General features: G+C 41.0%; 2 protein-coding genes across 2 annotated transcripts in view; one reads left to right on the plus strand and one right to left on the minus strand.

Annotated features, from left to right (window-relative positions):
* The window catches only part of SCOC (short coiled-coil protein), a 107,826-nt gene that overhangs the window by 56,263 nt on the left and 25,456 nt on the right, over positions 1 to 26,107 (minus strand). The window lies entirely within an intron of this gene.
* Positions 10,370 to 20,706, plus strand: LOC142501740 (uncharacterized). The gene is made up of 3 exons (XM_075612084.1): positions 10,370 to 10,441; positions 10,807 to 11,591; positions 20,533 to 20,706. The coding sequence occupies exons 1-3, from the start codon at positions 10,393 to 10,395 to the stop codon at positions 20,704 to 20,706; spliced, it is 1,008 nt and encodes a 335-aa protein (XP_075468199.1). The 5' UTR covers positions 10,370 to 10,392.

Below are 26,107 nucleotides of genomic sequence, written 5' to 3' on the forward strand. Positions count from 1 at the left end.
GGGGTGGGGGACAATAATTACACGAATACTAGGGGGTAGGGTATAATGATTGCATGGTATATGGGTAGCAGAACCACTGCTTCACATTAATTTGAGGACATTAACACTAAAAACGGTGTTCCTAGTGGCAATAAGAATTGGAGAACTACAGATATTATCATCAGAGAATCCTTTTTTGGTTATACATCAGGATAAAATTGTGCTGGGACCAGTTTATCATTTCTTACCGAAAGGGTTTTTCTCTATCCCATCTATTACTTCAGTATTAGGTGATCCCTTTTTTATTTGGACTAACAATAGATATTATAAGACAAGCTTTCGAGAGTTCTCCTCTCTTTTCCTCAGATCTTCAATACTGATTTACAAAGACTCCATGAGCTTAACAAAGATGTAAAAAAAGAAAAACAAGATAGCCATCTAGGGCAGATGATGCAGAGAAGGAATAAACAGACAGGGCAATAAATGGCTGAAAGGGACATTGAGACCATACATCTATCAACAGTGGGCAGGAGGCAGGGGAGGCGGTTAATTGTAAAATTCACAGAAATGCTCGGAGAAACATTACAAACAATTATACACTGTTGGATTTGATCCAGTTTGGAGGTAGGACAGAATGTTAGTCCTTTGATAATAGGCATAAGAATAATAATACCTTTATTTCATATAGTGCTTTTCTCTCAATGGGACTCAAAGTGCTTCACAATTATAGTACAGTGTGCAGCACAGAGGAATGTTACCGACGCCGTCCCTGCCCAGATGAGCTTACAATCTATTATTTTGGTGCCTGAGGCACAGGGAGATAAAGTGACATTCCCAATGTCACAAGGATCTGACACGGAATTGAACCAGGTTCCCCTTGTTCAAACTCAGAGAGAACTGAAATCTCAGGATTTGCCAGTTCATAATCAGACAGGTTTATAACTCCCAGGCAGTCTGTATGTTCTTCTGGGTTGACAGTAAGTATCTGTTTCAAAAGTAATTTTAGGTTTCTAATTCTAAGTTACTTCCATGCTGGTGGTTAGTTGCTTTCACAGTGGCAGAGTTGATTGGCATTTTGTTAGTATGAAATACCTCATGTTGTGTCCATGGTCTGCTGTCATACTGAGAGAGGCATTGTAGTTTCTTCTTGATTGAGTCCTACTGTACTTTCATGTGCAGAGTTTGCATTTCTTTTTCCAGCCGGTCAGCATTTGCAATCCTCTGCATTTGCAGGGTTTGGAGTATTGTCATTTCTTGGCATTTTAATGTATGTTTCTTCCTATATAGTTAATGAACCCGCTAATTTCTGACTTTCTCGCTGGTGCATTTGCAGAGTTCTTCAGCGTAATGGGAATTGTGCGTTGTAAGTGGGTTTTTGATCCTAAGTCCAATTGGAATCAGGTTCCATTTGTTACAGAACTGATCTGAGACGCGCTATTAGAGAGGGTTGGGGTTCCTTACAATGCATCTGATCTCAGGTGCGCAATTAGAGAGGTTTGGGGTGTAAGGGTTCCAGTCCAAGGTTTTGCTGGAACTTGCCTTTACGTGGCTATGGTGGCCATCTTGGTTCCTGGCAAGCCTCTTCCTGAACTTGGTTCCTGGCTGCAGCTCTACCAGGGCTTTAATAGCAGTCAGTGACTCCCAGCCCTTGCCTGAGCATAGTATGTTTCCTATGTGTTCCTGGCCCCCTTGAGTTCTTTTTCCTGAGCCTGCCCTGTTCCTGAGCCCTCCCTGTTCTTTGAATTCCCTGTTGCCGACCTCAGCCTGTGACCCTGACCACCACCGCTCGTCTGCCTTGACTCTAGCCTGTATCCGGACTTGCACCTTTGCCGCCTGCCTTAACCTCTGCCTGGATCACAACTACTCTAACAGGACTGTTCCCCTGGCTCTGGTCGGTGATCTTATACCCCTACCTCAGCCCGGCGGGGCCGTTTCATATCTGAGACGAGCATCGTTATATGGGGTTCCGCAGAATTTCACAATATAATTATAGGATTCCTTAAACAAAAAAAGGTTGGAAACCACTGCCATAGAACCTATAAAGAAGGCTACTCTGTAACATCCTAATTGAGGACAGCAACGTATTAACTGTTACGCCGGTGCTGCCCGCAGACCAGACCCGTCCCCTGAGCTGAAGGGGGAAGTGGTAATACACTCACCCGCAGCAAAGGGAGCGTGTCCGGAGTGTGGTATGAAGCGTTGCCAGGCCAGGTGTAGTAAGGTAGACAATACTTGCCGGTACCGGTTGTAGAGATAGAGTGATGAATGCCTTGCCGAGGTCAGGGAGTGGAGAGTGGAGATAGGTCGTAGTCCAAGCCGTGTTCAAGGGGTTACCAGAGTGAGCGTTGTCCAAGGGGTGCCGAGATCGAGAGCCAGAGGGGGTAGTCGTACAAGCCGCGTCAGAACCTGTGAAAACACTGAGAGAATCCAGAAGTACTTCCATACAGAGACTATGTCGAGCGACGAGTGATGGGAAGCACAGGCATAATAAAGCTGGGCAGGCCAATGGGAAAAGGGGGCAGGCCTCGAGGACTGCAAGGAGTCCTCCCTGATAGGAGGGAGGTGTTACAGCCCAGCTCAGTGTAATCCTTGATTTGCATGGAACTGTGTGATGCTTGGGGGCGACGCCTCACTGCAGGAGCAGTGTTTAAAAGTGCTCTGTTAGGCGTGTGCTCTGTAAGCTGGGAATGCATGCACATAACGTCTGGGGCTGGCGTGCGTGTAGGTGTGCGTGCAGGAGGGCGTGGGCGTGCCCGGCGCTGAGCAGAGGAATCGCCGAGGGGCGTGATCCCGTGACGGCGGCAGGGGCGAGGAGCCGTGGAGGCCGGTAAGGCAGGATTGTTTTGTGTGTCCAGGGTCTCCCTGCGGAGAGGGAGTGCTCTGTGTGGGAAGCGAGGAGAACGCCGATTCCTGACATTAACTAATGAATAGACCAACATTTAAGTAATAATCCTGAAGAATGGAATTACTGACCAATAATACCCTGCTGTCCTGGCTGGAAGAGTTGAAGACCCGAGCCGAAGCCAAGGCTAGAATTCTGGGCGTCACTGAATGGATAATGTCTGGAAATCAGCCAATCCCCTTTCAGAACTGAAGGGATTATCAGAGTTTTAGCCTATACAGTCTCACTAATTGCTAGAGCATTTGAACAACAATTTGAATCAATACAGCATGAGATATCAAGACATCACAAAGGAATTTCCATTGGGAAATGCAGTTAAGTGAATATGTAAATAGTGATATATTTAAAGTTGTCAAAATACATTATGATGTGAAAGCAAAAGTCATCACAAACTACCATGAATCAGTGTGTGAGCAGTTCAAACATATTAAAACATCTATTTATTATACGAATATATTTCAAACGGTTATTTTCGATTTGTGCTTTTTGCCTCTCCGCCTGGCTTGCCTCCTATGTTTATGTTTGAGTATCGAGAGCCTCAAGTGTCCTGTGGTGTGCCTTCTAAAAAAAAAACCAGGTCTACCTATACAAAAAGTAATGTTATCAGAGAGATCAGAATCACTGGCTTCATAAGTGCTGGGGTTATCAATATCAGTAAGAGGTCTATTCCTGCGTCTATATCTAGTATTACGTTTACCTTGTCAAAACTTGCGCTGTCCTATACCATGTAGCCAATTATAAATTTTATGGTCCTTATAATCCCGCTGACTAATTTATATTGATCTTTTTTGAAACTCATAATTTGTTCTCTTTAACTGTTCACTGAATGTTGAAATTTAGAGATACAGTCAGGGGACTTATCAGCTTTCAACAAGTGAAGGAGTGTGGATTCTAGTTCATAAATCTCAGAGCGTACAGTATCCAGTTCATAACCAGCATATTTAATTACAAGTAACATAAGGTCCAGTGAACATTTGTTGAAGATCGGACACCACTTTTTGCTAAATTCTGAATCCTACAGCTGATTGGTTTTCTTATTCTAAAACCTTGTGGAATCAGTTTTTCTTTGTAGTACTGAGACAACGTCAAGCCATGCAGGTGCAAATCAATCTCTGTTCTTTTAAGCTTTAAGTCATTAAAAGTCTCAGCCAATAGATCCTCATCAAATGCTAGTTTGTCAGTATTGCAAAAGAGTATTTCACCTACATCATCCTCGGAGTAGCAAAGTGTGACTGCTAACTCTGATGTAGCTCCTGCTCTCACTGCAAAATCCTCCATGCTCACACCATAGAATATAGAGCGTCGCTGTCAGTGTGATACAGTTGAAAATAAAAATAATGTAATAAAGAAAAAGTTGCATTCATAGAAAGTTAGGTTGGGTGCTGATAAAAATTGCCACACTCGCTAGTAGATAGGACCCTAAGGGGCGTTTACATATATACATATATAGATATATACTGTATATACAGAGAGAGAGAGAGAGAGAGAGAGAGAGAGAAAAGCGCGCCCGATCCTATTGTGATATCTGGGTATAGAGGTTTAATAATGTGGATCATAACAATTGAAAACTCTCTCTCTCTCTCTCTCTCTATATATATATATATATATATATATATATATATATATATACACACACACACAGTTACGTCCGGAAATAATTGGACACTGATACAAGTGCAGTCTATCAGCTTTAATTTGAGGGTATTCACATCCAAGAAGAGTTTAGGAATTTAGGAATTTAATCTCTTTAATATGTAGCCCCCTCTTTTTCAAGGAGCAAAAAGTAATTGGACAATTGACTCAAAAGCTGTTTCATGGACAGGTGTGGGCTATTCCTTCATTATTTCATCATCAATTAAGCAGGTAAAAGGTCTGGAGTTGATTCCAGGTGTGGCACTCGCATTTGGAAGCTGTTTCTGTGAACCCAGAGCATACGGTCAAAGGAGCTCTCAATGCAAGTGAAACAGGGCATCCTTAGGCTGAGTCCATGGTGACTCAGCCTGTGCGGAGGCGCGCTGAAGCCTTGGTTAGCGCGCCGTCCGGGGGCGTGTCGGGGGGCAGGCCAGTGACGTCACGGAGCTGGTTCGCCCTCATTGGGTGAACCGCTCACGTGACTGGCCCTGCGCTCCCATGAGCGCAAAATCTAAAATTTGGATAAGACCAAGCGTGCGAAAGCGTGCGCGAGCCCCTGCTAAAGCCGCTCTCATTGCGCCTAAGCGCTGACCATGCCAGAGGCTTTAGACTGCAAAAAAAAAAAAAAACCATCAGAGAGATAGCAGGAACATTAGGAGTGGCCAAATCAACAGTTTGGTACATTCTGAGAAAAAAAGAACACACGGGTGAGCTCTGCAACACAAAAAGGCCTGGACGTCCACGGAAGACAACAGTGGTGGATGATCGTAGGATCCTTTCCATGGGTAAAGAAAAACCCCTTCACAACATCCAGCCAAGTGAAGAACACTCTCCAGGGGGTAGGCATATCATTATCCAAGTCTACCATAAAGAGAAGACTTCAGGAGAGCAAATACAGAGGGTTCACCACAAGGTGCAAACCATTCATAAACCTCAAGAATAGAAAGGCCAGATTAGACTTTGCCAAACAATATCTAAAAAAGCCAGCCCAGTTCTGGAACAGCATTCTTTGGACAGATGAAACTAAGATCAACCTGTACCAGAATGATGGGAAGAAAAAAGTATGGAGAAGGCTTGGAACGGCTCATGATCTGAAGCATACCACATCATCTGTAAAACACGGTGGAGGCAGTGTGATGGCATGGGCATGCATGCATGGCTTACAATGGCACTGGGTCACTAGTGTTTATTGATGATGTGACAGAAGACAGAAGCAGCCAGATGAATTCTGAAGTGTATAGGGATATATTGTCTGCTCAGATTCAGCCAAATTCAGCGAAGTTGATTGGACCGCGCTTCACTTTACAGATGGACAATGACCCAAAACATACTGCGAAAGCAACCCAGGAGTTTTTTTAAGGCAAAGAAGTAACCTAGTGTTACGAAAGGCATTGGAAGAGAGGTGTCTATGCTCTTCTCCCCCCATCCTGTGTGATTCTGGACACTGTCTACAAGCCGCCTGCCTAGCGCTGTATTCCTCCCCGCTGCTGAGCACCATTGGACTGACACGCACGCTGTGCGCTCCACGAGAAGCATTGCGGAAGTTGAGGAGCGACTCGTGACGTCATCGCCGAGCGCCCAACGAGGAGTGGCGGCAAACGGTGCAGTGATCCATGGACGCTGATTCCTGCGGCTTCTTTACCACCCTGTGAGCTCTGTGCTGTGGGGCTTTCTCTATAAGGGACATATCCACCTACCACCCCTAAACGGAGGACGCTGTAAGGGACAGATGAGATGACTCCAGACCCATTGCATGCCGAGATCCATCCGAGGGTGTCGCACAGTGTCATCTCCTGGTGTGGTAAACCTATATACCAACTGCTTGTTTATTCTTACTTGATGTACGCAGAATTATTTACTTTTAACCATAAAGTCACATTTTTTACTTTATTACACTATGTGCGTTGTGCGCCTTGTTCTTTTGTTTTTTGTCTAGTTCCTGGGGTGTTGAGCCACCCCCAAGAAAGGCTGCAGACCCACGATTAGTGCCAGATCTACACTTAAGGTCCACAACATAGTTTGTATAATCACGGTGCACTGTTCACTTGATATTTGCTGTTCACTAGTTATTAGCTGCGCACTATCACTTTTTTCTAAAGAAGTGGAATATTCTGCAATGGCCGAGTCAATCACCTGATACCAACCTGATCGAGCATGCATTTCACTTGCTGAAGACAAAACTTAAGGCAGAAAGACCCACGAACAAACAACAACTGAAGACAGCTGCAGTAAAGGCCTGGCAAAGCATCACAAAGGAGGGGACCCAGCGTTTGGTGATGTCCATGCGTTCTAGACTTCAAGCAGTCATTGCCTGCAAGGGATTCTCGACAAAGTATTAAAAAGGAACATTTTATTTATGATTATGTTAATTTGTCCAATTACATTTGAGCCCTTGAAATAAGGGGACTGTGTATGAAAATGGTTGCAATTCCTAAACGTTTCATACGATATTTTTGTTCAACACCTTGAATTAAAGCTGAAAGTCTGCACTTCTTTGCATCTCGGTTGTTTCATTTCAAATCCATTGTGGTGGCGTACAGAGCCAAAATAATGAAAATTGTGTCAGTGTCCAATTATTTCCGGACCTAACTGTATATATATATCTGTATGCAATTTGCAACATGTAACATAATTTTATAACTGGAATTGTAACATGTAGGGCCTCATGCAGTAAGCGACGATTATGTGAAATCGGCAAGCTTATCGATTAGTCATGTTATTGGCGTTTTTCCCTCTCCGTATGCAGTAAGTGCCGAATACATTCAAAATCAACCAGAAAACAAATCCGCCCACTCTCACGATGATGAGCCGATCACACACAGGTGTATCGGCGTGCGTGGCGGGGTGCTGTTAGGTTGCACAATCACAAATCTTGCTGAATCAGGCGAAACAAGCATGTTTTTGATTGCGCGCCATATTTAAAGGCAACGTGTACTGCTAATCATTCTCTGTGTTGTTGGGAGTGAGAGAGAGAGAGACGCACAGAGCTGGACGATTGAACATTTGCATATTGACTGAGAGACTTGTTGTGTATTGGGTGAGCTTTGTCCTTTGTTGTTTTGTTTACATCTTTGTCTTGTTTTATATGTGGAAGTGGGTCGTGTGATTGCCTGTACATTTCTTGTCTGTTTTTTGTGAGTGCTGGAAGTATGCCCGCAAAGCGTGGGAAGAGTGATGCTGGTGGGAGTGGGAGTGCTACTCGTGCGAGTACGCGTCGGAGTGAACGTTCTGTTCAGGGGAGTGATGTTGCTGGTGCACCGAGTGGTGTTGCTGGGAGTGGGAGTGCTGTTGTTGGGAGTGGGAGTGCTGGTGCTGCGAGTGGTGTTGCTGGGAGTGGGAGTGCTGTTGTTGGGAGTGGGAGTGCTGTTGTTGGGAGTGGGAGTGCTGTTGCTGTGAGTGGGAGTGCTGGTGCTGGGAGTGGGAGTGCTGTTGCTGTGAGTGGGAGTGCTGGTGCTGGGAGTGCTGGTGCTAGGAGTGTGAGTGCTGGTGCTAGGAGTGTGAGTGCTGGTGCTAGGAGTGGGAGTGCTGGTGCTAGGAGTGGGAGTGCTGGTGCTGGGAGTGCTGCTGGTGGCGCAGTTGCTGATGGGGTGTCTGGTGGTGGCGTGCTTGCTGGTGGCCAGCTTTTGGAGGCTCTTCCATTGGAAGAAGGAGAGTCCAGTCAGCACCAGCCAAGCTCTGACCCTAAACCTGCTCGGAAAAAACGTGTGGAGAAGCCACGTAATCCTCGCTTCAATGACCAGGAAAATAGGGCTCTTGTCACTGGCATTCTGGAGCACTATGACAGTCTCTATGGACATTTAGTAGGTAAGTGTAACTTTACATTTATTATTCAAATACATGTGATCCTAGGTCATCTGAGTTTTGTTCATATGCAAATATGGGTACACAATATCTTTCTATGTTCATTAGTGTGGAAACACAGCTTTTTATCATGCCTTACAAGGACAAATAAACACAGGCGGTCAATTTGCCAGAACTGCATACAATATGAATGCAACCTTGCTTACATGTATAGGTTTAGTAGTCAATGCTCATGTGCTGCACATATTACACATAAAACAGCATGTTTGCTATCTCTTGGAACAGCTAGCAGTGTAGGAAACTGGTGCTTATATTATTATTAATTTACCTCATATCTTTTATATGTTTTTCAAGGGCGGACAAGTGCAGCAAGCAAAAAAGAAATGTGGGACACAATAGTCATTGGTGTCAATGCCTGTGGGAATAGTGTCAGGGACAAGTATCATTGTCGGAAAAGATTTGATGATATTAGGTCCAAATTGAAAAAGAAAATACAAGACCAACGCGTGCATGCTACTGGCACTGGAGGTGGGCCCACACCACAACGTCTCATATTGACTCCATTGGAGGAGCTGCTTCGGCCAAAATTACTTACCGTCGTCGTGGAAGGCTTGGCTGGTGACCGTGACATTGGAATTTATCCGTCACAATTTCCAGCAGGTGATAAATATTACTGTACTAGGCGTGTCGTTGCTTACAGTTATTTTGCATATTTACACTGCTTTTTATACTGTCTTCACAATATAAGCATACCTGCATCTATATATGTATATGTCTGATTCTGTATATATATATCTCAAAATAGACATATATGTAGTAGTCCTACTAAAAGCAGTAACTAATATAGCACGTGCCATTGCGTGCTCATTTACATGTGAATTCCCAAAATGCATAGCTGCAGTGGAAGCAATTGATGGTGGGCGAAGATGGGGAACAACAGGGTAGTACACGTGTAACACATGTTCATGAGAAATTATTAGTAGCTACAGGTACAGAACAGAAATATGTATCATATTATTGTGTATTTTATTGATTTTACTCCGACAAACATGACATTACTGCCTATTTTAAGCATGCATCAAAGAAATTGCATGTAACGGCCTACAAACATCACTGGCACTAACACATCTATAGTTGCTTATGAAAAGGTCCATTTTTGCTTTATGTCATATACAGACAGCATAATGAGGCACACGTATCATATGTTATGTCATTGTTTTCATAACTTAAACACTGCAGATGACTACTTAGCTCATCTACCATTGTGTTAAAGCAGCTGCAATTAATATCTCATCACAGCATACACTTCAACAGAGGGGGTGGGGTTCAGCACACACACTAATTACAGCCTCATTTCACGGTCAACTTAGTTCACACCATTTGCACCTGTTTCAAGTCATTGAAAGGTGTGGCTGATTAGGCTTTTTGGGGAAGGGAATACCTTTCTTACAACCTGAATAGCACAACTGAAGTTAATCACACTCATTTGAAAGCTTAACTCTAGCTACTAAATGCCCCAACAACTCATTACTTATCAAAGCGTACGTCACACATTAGTTCACTCATATCTATAGTTGAACTACTATGAAAGACACATTATCACACACTGCATGTGTTGTCTTGTTGAGTCACAGCCACATTCAGGTGTGCCACATCTTCGATTAATGTACCACACATATCCTCTACCAAAAACAACACTTTTTGCAATATGACCACCTTCATGATAACCATTGTGAATGGTCATCTCATGATAGTTATGTACATTATGATACTGATATCACTACACAACATATGATTTTTATGTACTCATTTAATCTATTTATCCTCACGCATTACTGCAGAAACATAGTATGTTGTATGTTAGGGAACTCAAAAATTCTAAGTACACAGGCATGTACAGTGTTATTACAACTATTTATGTTCACTTTCACACACATTTTCGGTTAAGGAACTGATGTTGTTAGTTAATCATAAATACAGAACATACAATAAGTGTTTGTTCAATATTTACACATGTAAATGTAAAACTTATGTTATTGTTATATATAGTTGCCCCTGGAGGACATGTGTCACCTGAGATGGAACAAGTGTCTTCACCTGGGTCAGCCAGCTCAACACTACTAGAAGGTGAGTGTATCATTTGCTGGCCATATAATATGTGCTCTTCTATATGTTATGTTGTCATGTGCATTATTTGTTTTGCACATCTTCTTTAAATAGGATTACTTAGTGTCAGTGAAAATTAAGTGTAAGGCAACATGTATTGTGTTAGTGATGTTAATTATCATGTAGGACTTCTGAGTTTAGAGCAACTTTTCATTCATTCATATTTCATACTGAGTCCAAACATTATTCGTAAGTCAAGGTAGTTTTTAATGTGAGGTTATAAAACGTATGCTAACATGTTAGGTGTTACTTAGGACACAGTACAATTACATAGTAACACAGCATACATTAACATGCCATTTAATAATGTGTACATTTCTTTTTAGAACATCATGGTGATGAGGATGATGAGTATGATGAGGATGACGCCACAGAAGAGACTGAAATACAATCATGTGACCATGAAGAGGTGCCAATAGAAACTGTTGTACCGCCAAATCGTCCATCAACTTCCACATACGATGCAATTGTAGCTTCAGAGGGAAAAATAGTGGACGCAGAAAATCGTCGCCATTCAGACATGATGACAGTGCTGGAAAGGATGATTGGACTGCAGGAAGAAACAGTATCACAATTGGCACATCTCCACAGAGTCTTCATTGAAGTGCCTAAACAGTTGCAAAAAATCAACACCTCATTCGAAGCATTAGTTGTTCAGCAAACACAAGCTAATTACTGGAGAATGACTAATGTACCACCATTCAACACCTCCCAGCCAGGATCTGTTCATGCAGGTCAGTTTTCACCACATTCATCTGATATTCATTCACCAGGCCCAAATGTTACCGGTCAAGTAGCAGACATTGCTGTGCAGGTTCCTGATGACATCCTACCGCTGCCATCTGTACAAATTCAGCAGCAGACACCTACAAAGGAGGCGACAAAAACAAAACAAGACACACATGAAACAGACCAACCATCACTTGTGCAGTGTCTACCAACTTGCTCACATGTGTCACTGGGCACAAGCCCTGTCCGTGAACAGTCACTACCCAAAAGCCCTGTAGGTGAGTCGCTGCCCAAAAGCCCTGTAGGTGAATCGCTGCCCAAAAGCCCTGTAGGTGAGTCGCTGCCCAAAAGCCCTGTAGGTGAATCGCTGCCCAAAAGCCCTGTAGGTGAATCGCTGCCCAAAAGCCCTGTAGGTGAATCACTGCCCACAAGCCCTGTAGGTGAGTCACTGGCCACAAGCCCTGTAGGTGAGTCACTGGCCACAAGCCCCGTAGGTGAACAGTCACTGGCCACAAGCCCTGCCCGTGAAGTGCCAGAGGCCACTCAAAGTGGCTCTGTTGTGCCTAAAGTTGGTGGCAAAAGAAAAAGGAAAATTCAAGAGACAACAAGCAGGCCTGTTACTCGCTCGCAAAAGGAACAAAAAAAATAAATGTTATAATTCAGAAAATATGTCTTTGGCCTTGTTTTGTTGACTTCAGATTATCTAATTACTATTGTATGTATGCTGAAGACTGTGTTGTTTCCAAACTTTCAACTATGTTCTTGTACACGTGAAGTTTTGGAAATGTTAACACTCATAATTAATTGTGTTATAAATATTTATGTTGTAATCGTCTGTTCAGTAATGGTCCACCAGGAGCCAGTTGCTAAGTTTAGAGAAGCTGCCATTGACTTTGCAGCAAAACATTGCATTTGGGTGTGTTAATTGATGTAAGAATTGCATATGCATATTAGTCACATGCAATTATTAAAACACCTAAGTAAGTGCAAACATCTTTCTTGTACGTGTACAGCAGGATTATGTGTAAATTATTACTTACCTTTGCCTTGCTTGGCCATTGTAATTTTGTCCTTTAATCAGTTGTGTGTTCGTTTCTATAACATCTCAGAATGTATAATAATATATATACACACACACACACACACACACACACACACTGAGTGAGTGTGAGTGTGAGTGTTTGAGTGTGTATATATATATATATGTATATATGTGTATATATATATATGTATATATGTGTATATATATATATGTATATATGTGTATATATATATGTATATATGTGTATATATATATGTATATATGTCTATATATATATGTATATATGTGTATATATATATGTATATATGTGTATATATATATGTATATATGTGTGTATATATATATATGTATATATGTGTGTATATATATATATATATATATATATATATATATATATATATATATATATATATATATATATATATATATATATATATATATATACTGGTATACACAAACTAATACACTTCATGCTTCCTTGTGAAAGCACACTATTTTAATAATACAGGCCTAATGTTTGAGAAATATCCTAAGTATGAGACTCTAACAGTATTGTGCTTAAACAAATGTTTATTACTTAATTCAATCATGTTTCTCACCATTTAAATAGGTTTCATACAAGGTATACTTAATGCCATCAATGTTGTGTGTACTCCTGCAATATAAAAAAAAAAAAAATATTATATATAAATATATATATATTTTTATAAGAGATATATTTATATATATATATATATATATATATATATATATATATATATATATATATACACACGTATTTAAACTCATGCAGACAGGGAGTTAACCAGACTTTCACATACACACAGAAATGTAAGCGGGGAAAAAACATTTCTTTTTGCAGGTGTGTTTTTACTGATATGCCTGGCTAAGAAATATTTTCACACACTGGTCTTTGTTAGTTTTCAAAAAAACACTATGTGAACGCATTCACAGTCTAGGGATGTTTTTCACAAACGAGATAAAAGAAGGAGAAATGTTTCTCCCACAGTCCCATATCACGAACCACAACTGTTAACCCAATTAGACAAACAAATCCAATTGGCGTTTGAAATAAGGAGTCAAAGTAGTTACTTTTGTTGACCTTGACAAGGAAAAACAGGAGTTTGTTAGCCATTCAGCACATTCATTTTGATGAGCAAATAACACAGACCTGCACACAGCTTTTGTGCTACTCAGACATGGCTGATGAATTCGTTAACAATATTAATCCCCTTTTAGGGTATAAGTACATGATCTGTGAAGCCATCTTGAACAGTCGCGGACAGAAAGCAAGCACACGCCAAATCGATGATTTCATTCGAGCAAAATATCCTTATTACCAAGACCGTAAGCATGCACGGAATTTTAATTCCTCAATAAGATTCACTTTATCAAGTAATGACTTTTTTGAACGTGACCAGGATAAGCTACAACACACCTATGGTTTCTGGAAGATTGCCCCGGAAAAACAATTTCTCCTGAAAGACGGCACTTATATTGTCGTGAAAGGCATATTTATTCCTAATGGCAATAGCAATGTATCCGCTACTACTGATCCCTTTGAATCGATACGTGCTGCAATATCTGCAGCCTCCATTCCTGAAACCCACATTGTACAAGAACAAAAGTACTATGATTATGTACCAAGCCTTTCAGCTGAAATTGCATTGGAATGGGAACCGGAAGAAATGAACCTACCTCCCGACCAATTATTTGAAGAAAGCAGTGGCGATTCCTATGAGCGCATCCTGGAGGAGATATGTGCCATACTGGATTCAGCGGTTGGGTTAAGGGTGGATGAAAATGGCTTGCATTTCTGGAGCGACCAGTTGCAGCCAGGCGAAGAGTTAATTCTAGAAGAATGGTAAATATAACAATCGTTATGCGTTGACTCTGCGTTTAAATTTTTTTTTTTTTTGTAACCACCATTTTCACTTTCAATGCGTGGATACAGCGTAACATTGCAGACTGCATAACATGTAGCGATCACAAACAAATTGTTTCCTAATACAATATAGTAGGACCTGAAAGAGTAGTACACATTGCTGACGGAATAAATATACGTACTTTCCTATCCCTTTAAACATATTAGCAACATTTTACCATTACTCTAACACATACCTGTTTTGTTATCATGCAACATCTACAACATTGAAAACCGGGTCCACCACGTATGACGTGGGACCCTTGTCATGGGCCAAGGCGTCCTTAAAAAGGATTAGTGATGTAAGTCCCGCCCCCAAGCGACGTGCGCGCCTCAAAGCCTATTGGCTGTCATGTTTTGTTATAGTAACGGTAACTGCAGTGTGTGATGCGTGCGGCTCAGTGTTTGTAGGCGTACTCTGGGCGTTAGCCGAATGTTAATTGAGTGGGAGGAGTGTTAGCGTGCGTTTCACGCTGGCTTAACATGACGTCACACGTATTGCATTTGCGCATTGTGTTATCGGCCGTGCTTTCTGTCCAAACACGTCTGTTTAAAAAGAATACAGATGTACTCGTTTAGAACGAATGTAGTTTCATATTCATTGTATTTGAAATAAAGATTTTATGTTTAATGGTATTTTCAAGATGTATTGAACGCACAACGTACGCTTTGTTTTGCGCATGCGCTAACAGTTAGTGCAGCCAAGCGTGAAGTGCGTGCGCACACTAAGATGTGCGCGCACATTTTTCAGTATACAGGCAACGTTCACATCATATACATAGTTATGCCTGCTACAAATTTAAAGAAACATTACATTCTGATGTACACTTGTAGTTCTAACATATAAGTGAGTGACGTGTGTATGTACACAATCATATAGAGCTGTGTAATGCGTTGTCACGGATACATATATAGTAAGGTGCCATATTTGACCATCATATGTTTGCTGTATTTCAGAGATGTCGGGGAAGATACAATCGGATCAATGTATGATTTCAGAAGAGTCTACCTTTATATGAGATGATTGTGAGGAGGAGCCACCGACTACTATACTACATATGGAACTAATTTTATATTGCTTGCAGCGCTTATTAACAAACAATTAAAAATGTGATACCCTTATGCCTATATTGCATAAGCACTTAATTAACATAATGATGTTGCAAAAGAGTGCCTCATGAATTTTTATTGAGTGTTCTTTAATGACTACTAACATTTTATGACATGGTGTGTTTTATATATAACAACCATTCCCACTCTGCTAACACATTTGTGTATTCTAATATGTAATGGAACGTATGACTGTCGAAACTATGTAACAATAATAATAATAATATGAGCATGTTCATGTATAGGGCTGCTAGTTGTACGCAGCGATTTACAGACACATGTTTCAGCCTGAGGTCCCTGGCCCGTGGAACGTACAAATGTTTTTTTGCCGCATGAGGCACAGGGAGATAAAGTGACTTGGCCAAGGTCACAAGGAGCCCACACCGGGAATTGAACCAGACTCCCCTGCTTCAAACTATCAGTGCCAGTGTGTGTCTTTACTCAGTGAGCCACTCCTTCTCCCAATGTAAAGGACACTTACAACCAAGTAGCCATTTATTTTTAAAATCTCTTGTTACATGGGTATGTAGATAAAATGGTTTGGGACTGTAGCAAATAATGTTACTGGCCAGATGTTATGGTCCCCTCCAATGCATGATGTTCTGAATATGACATCACCATCATGTTATGAAGTACGTTTCTGTGTATATTTCATTAACCTAACTAACTATAGTTTACTGTGTTTATTAATCGTTTAGAAATACATAGTATAGTCAATATGATGATATAAGCTACCATAATAAAGCTGGTGTTATCATTTGTCGGTGTTATACATGGATCCTACACCAATTGATACACACACAAACAGTTGTCTTAAAAAGTGTGTCTATGCTAGTGATGAATGTGCTCCCGTAAGTAAACAAATAAGTACAGTTATCCCCTTTTCTCCAAACACCTCTATATTACATTAATGGAAATTATAAGGAAACATACATAAAATGTGATGAAATGTGAGTAATCATTTTCTAATACAATGCACATGAAAGCTCAAGAGTAGCTAAATGCATATACATGATACAGAAAGTACATATATGTAACATTTGTGTTTAAACCAATATGTTGGGTTTTTAGTTCCAATAATTATAGGAAGATTGAGGTAGGCACATCTTATGAGAGATGTCAGCAAATATACATACCATGATCAGTCATACTGGAGATATACCTATAATGCAAAGGAACAATATATAAATTGCAAACATTGACATGCCATCTTCAGTACCGTAAACAACACAGCAAAGTGTGTATTTGGTGTTAAATGTACAACACCATGTATATTTCATGACATTCAAAATGTAAATCAGCCTGGTGTACACATCATATGGATGTACATGTTACACTGCACCAATAACATTGTATGTAAGCATACTAGAAGCATGAATGATTATGGGCATAATATGTGTTTTGTCTTAGCATAAGGAATAACACAATGCTACAATATTATTGCTTTGTTACCCAAGTTGTATTCACATACACACAACTAAAGTACAATTGAAGAGGGATTATATAACCTGTGCAACAATAACATACCGGTGCCACATCCCTTTGTGCACACAGCAGAGAAAAGAAAGGTGTGCAACCCATATTCATCTGTGTCCTAACAGAAGGTTATATAAAGAAACATTATTGTTAATATAACATAATTAAACTATAAAAGTAGTACTAGGAACATATGAGTTTGTACTTACAAGAAAAAAATGAATTGATGAGATTCTGTCGTGTCTGGCCACCACTGGCTGTTTGTTCATTTTCAGCAGCTACATGGGTGGGATGCTCGTCTACCAAAGCCTCAGCTAGGTCTGACTGTACATTGTGCCTGAGTGCAACATTGTGCAAAATGCAACAGGCAAGGATAATATCAGACACTTTTTGAGGCTTGTATAGAAGAGCCCCACCAGTTCTGTCCAGACACCTAAACCTGGTCTTGAGTAGGCCAAATGTCCTCTCTATAACAGATCTTGTAGATATATGGGCTGCATTGTACCTGTCCTCTGCTTCAGTTTGAGGGTTTAGCACCGGAGTCAAGAGCCACGGCCTAATTCCGTATCCTGAGTCACCTATAATGAATGGAGCACACATAAGCTGACATTAGTGATCAAATTGTACAATGCCAACATTCCTAAATCAACATGTGTTTTGTGTTAGAACATGTAAATATGTACTCACCCAGCAGCCAACCAGGTTCAAAATGTCCCTCTTCGAACGCATGGAAGACTGAAGAGTTCCTCAGGATAGAGGAATCGTGACTGGAACCAGGGAACTTGGGTACCACATGCATTATCCTCATCGTGGCATCACATACCACCTGTACATTGAGTGAATGGTAGTGCTTCCGATTGCGGTACACATGCTCACTCTGACTAGGTGCAATCAAAGCAACATGTGTGCAATCGATTGCACCCAGCACACATGGTATCCCTGCTATATTATAAAAGCCAGTCCTGACTTCCAGCCACTCTGTCGCCTCTGTAGGAAAATGAATATAATTCCTAGCGCGTCTATTGAGTGCATAGAGAAACTGGGTCAAGGCCCGCGAGAATGTAGATTGCGAGACCCCGCCCACTATGCCCACAGTTGTCTGGTATGACGCGGAAGCAAGATAATGTAATGAGCACAGCATTTTAACAAGCCCAGGGACTGCACGACCTCTGGCTGTGAAAAAATCTAAATCCCCCCTTATCTCCTCATAAAGAGCTAAGATTGCTGCTGAACTCAAACGATAGCGACTTACAATCTCCTCCTCACTCATCCCATCTAACAGGGTTCTCTCCCTGTACAGACGCGGACGAGGCACAAGTTGTCTCCTCTGTCTTCTCCTCTGATCTCCTGTCCCTCTACCTGTCCCTCGGCCTGTCCCTCTCCCTGTCCCTGTCGTATCCGCGTCACTGTCACTGTCCCTCGGTGTGTCCCTCCCTTGCCCTATATGATTGTCTTCATCATCAAGCATGTCATAGAAAAGAATGTTCCTGCGTCTCCTAAACATTCGCAACATTTTGAAATGAGTAGCTGTGAATGAGCAGGTAATGTGCGTCCTTTAAATAGGTATGTGATGATGTCAGGTGACATAGTAAAATGCAAGGTGTTACATTAACATAATAAAGTACTTCTGTGGCAAGCTGTGTGCACTTGTTGTTCTAAGTATTTGTTGTGTGTATTCTGCAGGGAATGATGATATTTGGCAATGATGTGACGTGAAGCTTTGTACAAAGATTGCTTGCAAATAAATAGTTGCATGTGCAATGCATGTAACACTTGTGAACGCAAGAGTCAGTCATGTAATGAGACAAAAAGGCTGAGATTGACGTGGGAAAAGTTTTGTGTAACATGTGTAATTATCCATGTTATTGTGACATGTTGGCAACAATGAATAGTCGTGTGCATATGCATGCATTTGTGTAAGGAGGATAGTTGGTATAGAATGAGTTTACAAGGTGTCCCAATGATGAATTACTGTACATGTGTGTATAAGTTAGGTTGAAGTGCTTGTAATGCAACGGTTACAATGTAAACATGCAATGTGATTGAGCGTCCAATAAGTGACGTCATGAAAATAGGGAGGACCCAAAAGTATATGTAAACATGAGAAGACAGATGTACATGAACGTTTAAAGATGCGTGTCACATTACAAGCATTGTGTAATGTAAAGGAAGATGAATATACTGTGTATGAGTGACATGTGTGACATGTGTGACATCATGTAAATAATTGTCGCTGAGTTGAGTAAAATGTGTGATATGATGTGAGGTTCTCCTTTAAGAGTGTAGTATAGTATTTTCCCTTGCCACATCATCACATGATGAGTAATGTGACCCGCAAATGCTGAAAACATGTAAAAGTCGAATGTTATGCAAATAAGACACATCAGCTGTGACACAATGCAGGGAATGCCCCCACACTGTAATGCAAATCCCCCTTGTATTGTGAGCAATGAAACGTAAACAGTACTATACTGTTATACGTCCCCGCTCCATTGACTTCCATTGATGTACAGAAGATGTTTTTTTTCTAAGTGCCGTTCCGGCAGCCTTAGCGATCGTTCTCCCGTCCAAACTGCCAACTTTAGTTGGCGGGAGAAATCGGCCATAACATCTCAATTTCGTAGTGCCGATCAGCCCCGATAAGCTGTTTTTTTTTGTTGAATCCAGCCGATTTAAAAAAGTGGCGATCAGTGTCGAAAACAGGCTTATCGGCAGGCGACTGGCCATAACCAAATTATCGGCTCCGAAACCTGGCGATATGAAGCACTTATCGGCGCTTACTGAATCTCAAACCCAATTTTGGCTATAACATGGCCATATTTCCCTTATCAACGCTTACTGCATGAGGCCCGTAATTTGTTATTTTATTGTTATGTATGCTGTATTGTAACAACAGTTTGATTTGTTCATATTAATACAATTTTTATATATTCACTTGTGTTTGCGTTTCTCTGTTACACTTCCCCAAAAAGAATGTGAAATGCAGAGTTGTATTTCTTACATATGTCGTTTTAGATACATTGAAAATGATAATATTTCAACATTTTGCAAGCATATAACATATACCATGTACCATATAAATTAACATTACATTAACTTACAAGTGAGTTGTAGTGTATAACAATTGTACTTTGCTCCTGGTAATTTCTTACTATTTGCTTGGGCAGCTGAGAGTCCAAGAGCCACATCGAGGCTCTTCCCCCACAGGCAACCAGTTTGAAGAGCCCTGATCAATTGCCCCCACAGCCCATGCAAGAGATAGAATATGCTTCTTTGTTTTTTCCTGTCGCCCCTCTGATGATGCGGCCGGTTTGTAGGGCCGGATCTTATAGAAAGACCAAATGGTAACATATTAAATATTAAATATAACAACTTCATATGCATTTGCCAGGAGAATCCCAGAAACTGCATGCACTCTTCAAATATTTATATGTGATGATTAGCTAAATGAATATCAAAAATGAACAACTAAACACCAGGCTGAAAAACCTGCAAGAGCTGCTCTGGTGTTTTTCAGTCTGAATTTCTCTTAATACAGAAATAAAGAAATGTAACCTAAATCCAAGATTAAGAAGTTAAAAAGAGAATCGCGTGCTCCCATAACCTAATCAATTTTATTTGTAATTAGATCAAAATGATCTTTGTGCACCAAATGGACTAAATGTAGTAGCATAGACATAAAACAAGATAAAAACACAAAAATAGGAACAAATATGTAAAACAGCAACAATCCAGGAGCTGATGAAATGCGTCCTTACTTCATGTTGCTAGTTCATAAGTATGAGCTGGAAATCTTTCTCCAGCACTTTGAAACTCCCTGGTCGCAACCAGTACCACGGCGTCCAAGCATCTGTATCCCGCGGCAGCCCCGTTAGACGCTCGGTGTCTCAACGTCTCTTCATCTCGCAGCTGCCTCACCAAACGCTTTCAAGGAAATGCCCTTGATCTCTGTGGTTTGGGGGTGTGTCAGCGTCAGTGACGGAATATTTATTGAACGTCCCAACGCGTTTTGTTGCCTAGCAACTTCATCAGGGGTTGTGCATCATAGAGGTGGGGTATACTTTTGTAGCCAAGGTTACCATAGTTTCCAAAAAACAGGTGGTTGTATCACAATTAAATAGGCTCTTTACGTTACACAATTTGAAGACAGAAACCGGCAGAGTTGTAATATACATTTGTGACAAGAACATCTTAAAGAAATGTGACACATAGTATATAAATAGAATAATATACATGAATATAATTGTACATGAATCTAAAGACTCCAAGTGGTAAAGTTTAAATATAAATAGATGGTATGAGTGTTGGATCCCACCCATATTTTATAAAAGATACATATAATTACTCTGATATTCACAAATAATCAATGTAGGTGGGATTTTAGGATATTTGAGAGAGCGAAAGAGAAACATGAGGTTGTGAGTGGGGGGACAGATGATAACCTCAAAATACAGCTCAACCCCGTTATAACATGATCCGTTACAACGCGAATCCGCTTATAACGCGATGCAAGTGTGGCTCCCAAGTTTCGTATTTATGAATACTTTACAACACAATTATTGTTATCTTAAATACTTTATTGTACAATGCATACAATTGTACATTATTTCTAATGCGATCCGCTTAAAACGCAATGTGATTCTTTGGACCCCAAGCATAGCGTTATAAGGGGGTTGAGCTGTATAATGCTCACCAAGTATTAGAGGGAAATACATATAAAATATAGATCCCCTGTAAGTGTATACACATGACAACCACAAAACAGATCGACATGCAGAGATGGAATATGCATGATCAAACTCAATAGAGAGAACTAGTGGAGTCACAGACATGGAGTAGTTGGAGGAATCTGGGGTGTTGACATATGGTTCTACTACAATAATGTATATTGAAATATTAATTAGCTGGAAATGGGTGTATAACATGTGTATTAGAAATACAAAATATATCATAAGAATGATGTATTTCTAACCTAATGTGATTATAGAAAAGTGCTGACATCTATACCTGCATTTAAACCGTCTGGATGTAGTGTGCCCATATTGAAAATCCATCTAGATTCTTGACGGCAGAGTGTAGAAAATATGTCTCCGCCTAGGATATCGGAGGAGGCCTGTTCTAGACCCACTATCATCATTTTGGTGGCATCTTTCTTGTGGGAATGCAAGACATGTCTAGATACTCCATGTGTAACTAGACCATTGGTAATGTTCATCCTATGCTCCATGTATCTAATCTTAAGAGGTCTAGTTTCTCTACGTATTTATTGTAGTCCACATGTACAAAATAACATGTAGACTACAAAACTGATGTTGCAATTGATGAATCTTTTGACATTCCATTTTGTGTCGTTGGTATTAAATATAACTTTTTTGGTGTTATGTATACTTTGAGAGCACATTTTGTAAATCTTTTTACCACATTTATAGTAGCCCGTAGGTTTGGGAGGAAGCCAGTTGAGGTGGGTATTTTCCTCCTTCTTTAGAATTTTCAATTTGCTAGGGGCTAATAGATTATTAAGGTTTCTTGTAAACAACTTTCGGAAGAGCTGGAATGTTAATTTTGAGCTTTGGATCGCACATCAAGACTTGATGCAATATTTTGCGGATATTAGTTGCAGACTGATTATAACGAGTGATAAACAAAAGAGAACTGTTATAGTTAGTTAGTACTCATAGTTTCTCTTCTAAGGGCTGAGTGTTGTGCCTGTTCTGATGTCAAAACACTAGATCTATTTAGATTGGGGTGTGAATCATTCTTTGTGATATTAGTAATTTCATTGTTGGTATTTTTAGTCTTAGATTTATCCAAGAGTTCTTGTCTAGATAGACCCTTTGCCTTCATATATGATTAATTAATATTGAATTATTTATAACATTTCTCCAAAAAATGTTACTTTAAGATGTCACTTTACGTTTCAAAAGCTAATTCTGAGGAACAATTTCGTCTTGGTCTACACTATTGACTAAAGGGGATGTTTTGCATGGGTGATGGTCCCTGGAAGCCTCTATGAAATTGTTTGTCGATACTGGTTTGGTGTAAATAGTGGTATCAATGTTATTAGTGGTATTGTTAATGGAAAAGGTGATGCCCAAAAAAATCAATGGATTGAGAATGGTGTTTGTATGTAAATTTGAGACCTATAGGATTGTTGTTGAAGTGCTCAAATAGATTCATTAGCAAGGTTTCACTTCCCTTTCAAATAATAATGTCATCGATGAAAACCACCATATAGGACCAGATTCGTCCCTGAATGGGTTGTTATCTCAAACAAAATGATATTCTCAGAAACCCATAAATAGGTTTGCATAACTGGTGGCAAATCTGTTATATTTCTAGTATTGGAGAAGCACTCAATATGTTAAATTAAGCTACCAATGCCCTGCTTTGGCTGCATGTTCAGTATAACAAACGGTAGTTGCATGCGGCACAAAAGTCTACATGCACCATCTCTTCCCTGGTGTCTCTCTGGAGGAATAGCATGGGACCTGGAACATTCCCCATCCTCTATGTCAGGGGAGCGCAAACTTTTTTCGCTGCACCACCTGCCGGCAGTTCCCCTCTTTCCGCGCCCCCCCCCCCCTCTTACCTTTGCTCCGGTGGTGGTGTCATGACGTCACGTTGCCATGGCAACGTGATGACGCAGCGTGTAAGAAGCCGCCGGAGCCAAGGTAAGTGAGGTTTACCGAGACCTTCGCCGCTTCACCGGTACTTAATTTAAGTGCCTTCAGGAAGCGCGCGGGGCCTCTGTAAAAACTGCGCCCCCTGCAGTCAGTCAGACAGTAAAGAACACAGCACTTCTTACCAAATGGGAAATACAGGAGGACGCCTAGCTCACTAGGTGGAGGGCATTGCCGAAGCTAGCTTACCCTAGTTGCCTCTGCCTTGATCTGTCTGAACTCTAGTAACCAGGAGTGACGGTTCAAGGATCCACAGTTCTCACACAAGGTAGTTTCTAGACACGAGACTACCCAATAACAAATGTGGAGCACTGATCTGCATCATCTTGTACAGTTTCTCGGCCTTCATATTGATGTAATTAAAGAAACACACTGAAATCACACGTTTACAACTTGAGGTTTTCTGGATAGAAGAATTAGACACTATGAATCAATTTGGTTTGAATAAGGAGTGTAGCAGCAAAAGAAGGTGAGTCCATTTGGGCAGGAGAGATGAAACACTGTAATGCCCAGGACACTTGTCCCCAAGAGGGAAAACAAGTATCAGGAGTATGAAAACCTAGGAGGTAACACGGAACCCCCAAAACAACAAGAGACTGATTTAAGTTAAATAAATAGTGTTTAATGTTCACACCAAGGCAGTTAATGAAATAGCGTGATCTAGAAGGCAGTCTCTGAACTAAGGCTCCTTTTGGACGGATTATGGGCTTTGTTGAAAATGTTCCAGATGGGAAGGTGTCCTTGTTGTGGAATTCCACTGCTTCTGAAATAACAGATAACAAGGCAAACACCTGATTGCGTAGCGTATTTCAACAATCAATCCCTATCTTGAGCTATGAAGAATCCTACTCACATAATGAACGCCTGCACATTCAGTGGAGAGAATCTGTGATCACTTCCCTTCTCCTCAGCTCTTCTCACGGACCCCACGTGGAATGGCTTGCTGGAGTGCTCCTCAATCAGCGATGGTGTTGGTAGTATTACCGATGTGGCACCCCCACGGATATGGAAATAGGGAATGACACAGATATGGTGCAATACGAAACAACTTTATAATAAAACATAAAAATATATAAAAACCCACACTCACAATGTCAGGGGGTATGCTGGGACACTCACGAATGCCGTCCACAACTTGGAAGCTCCTCGCTGTGCGACGGAGAGGATCACTGCACGCAAACCCGCTAACGGCAGAGTGTGTGACGTCAGTGATGCAGGGAACTCTCCTCGCGTCTGGAACTACGGATGCCGGATCGGCTCACAGAACTAAGCTCCTCCTCCCTACACGTTTCGTGACTCGTGGTCACTTCGTCAGGGGATGTCGGAGCTTAGTTGGTGAAACCTTTAAATACAAAACCCAATTGGGGGTGGCCTCCTACTAGGGGTGGTGCTTGGGATTGGGGTTATATCATAATGGATCAACATTTCGGTTTTAAACATGAACGGGGTCAGGACAATGATACAACCTAAACAATCTATCAAGAACCATAAAATTGCATAAAGGATAATAAAAATGGTTAAAATTTCTGAGTAAACTGAATAAGGGTCACAATGATTGCATTATGCTCCTCTGTAACGCTGCGCCCCCCCCCTAGAAAATCGTACGCCCGCCAGTTTGCGCACTCCTGCCCTAGGCTAAGATGGCCAATGGCCTCATAAATGATTCTAGTTCCTACCAGCCCTTGGTCTGAACTTTACTCCTTTGTGCGCCCCTGCAGGTCTATGGGGAGTATTGTGACGGGAATCTTGACAATAAGAGACTATCGGAGAAATCAGGTGAAGAGAACTAATGGTGGAGGTAGGGCCCTGGACTTACAGGACTTTGTGAATGCTTGCAGTAGCTTTTCCGAAGAATACTGTAAGTTAGATTGATTGGACACGGGTATAATGTGTGGATTTATGGTAATTACTGTGCCATTGGTAGGAGAAGAGAATTAGACAAGTATAAGTATTTTTAACCTTTTATAACGTATCGGGTAAGTCACGGGCGCCGGCATGCGGGGGCACTTATGCAGTACTGTGACACTTCTTGATATTTTTGCTCGTTTTCTACAGGGAGATCATGTTCACCACTTCATTAGAGCGGTGAATACGATCGAAACAAAAGTGGAGGGCGCTCTTCTTCCGTTTCAGCCATTGAGAGGCTGACCATGAGCATGTTATTGCTGACGAAGCTATCACATGGTCACGATCCTGGAAGTCCGCTGGCACTCAGATGCTGCTGGACTTCTGTCAATGTAAAGAGTAAATGATTTTGTTTTAACTTTTGAATGCTACCACGGTCACAATAGTAAATAATGTTCATAAAGATTTGTACACACAGACAAATTGTTCTCCCAATTATTTTGTGTTGCCATCATTTGCTAAATGGTAAAAATGAGAATGTATTCATTTCCTATAGGAAACAAAGTAGTAAAATGTTTACGGATTATTGCATCTTGTTTCTATATTTATTTATTTTTGCTTGCTATTTAGGACTGTCCATTTTAACTCCCATCTCCTCAGCCACATTGTGTTAGTTGTTAATCAAACAGGCCTATTGAAGAGCATAATATCATAATGGAGGGCTAACATACACTCTGCTGACATCTGCATCCCATCTGTAGCTGACTGCAGGCATCCTATCCCAGCTCAAGCCAACAATTATCAATATTACACTTTGTAAT

This window comes from Ascaphus truei, chromosome 1, assembly GCF_040206685.1.
Source record: "Ascaphus truei isolate aAscTru1 chromosome 1, aAscTru1.hap1, whole genome shotgun sequence".
Lineage (NCBI taxonomy): Eukaryota > Metazoa > Chordata > Amphibia > Anura > Ascaphidae > Ascaphus > Ascaphus truei.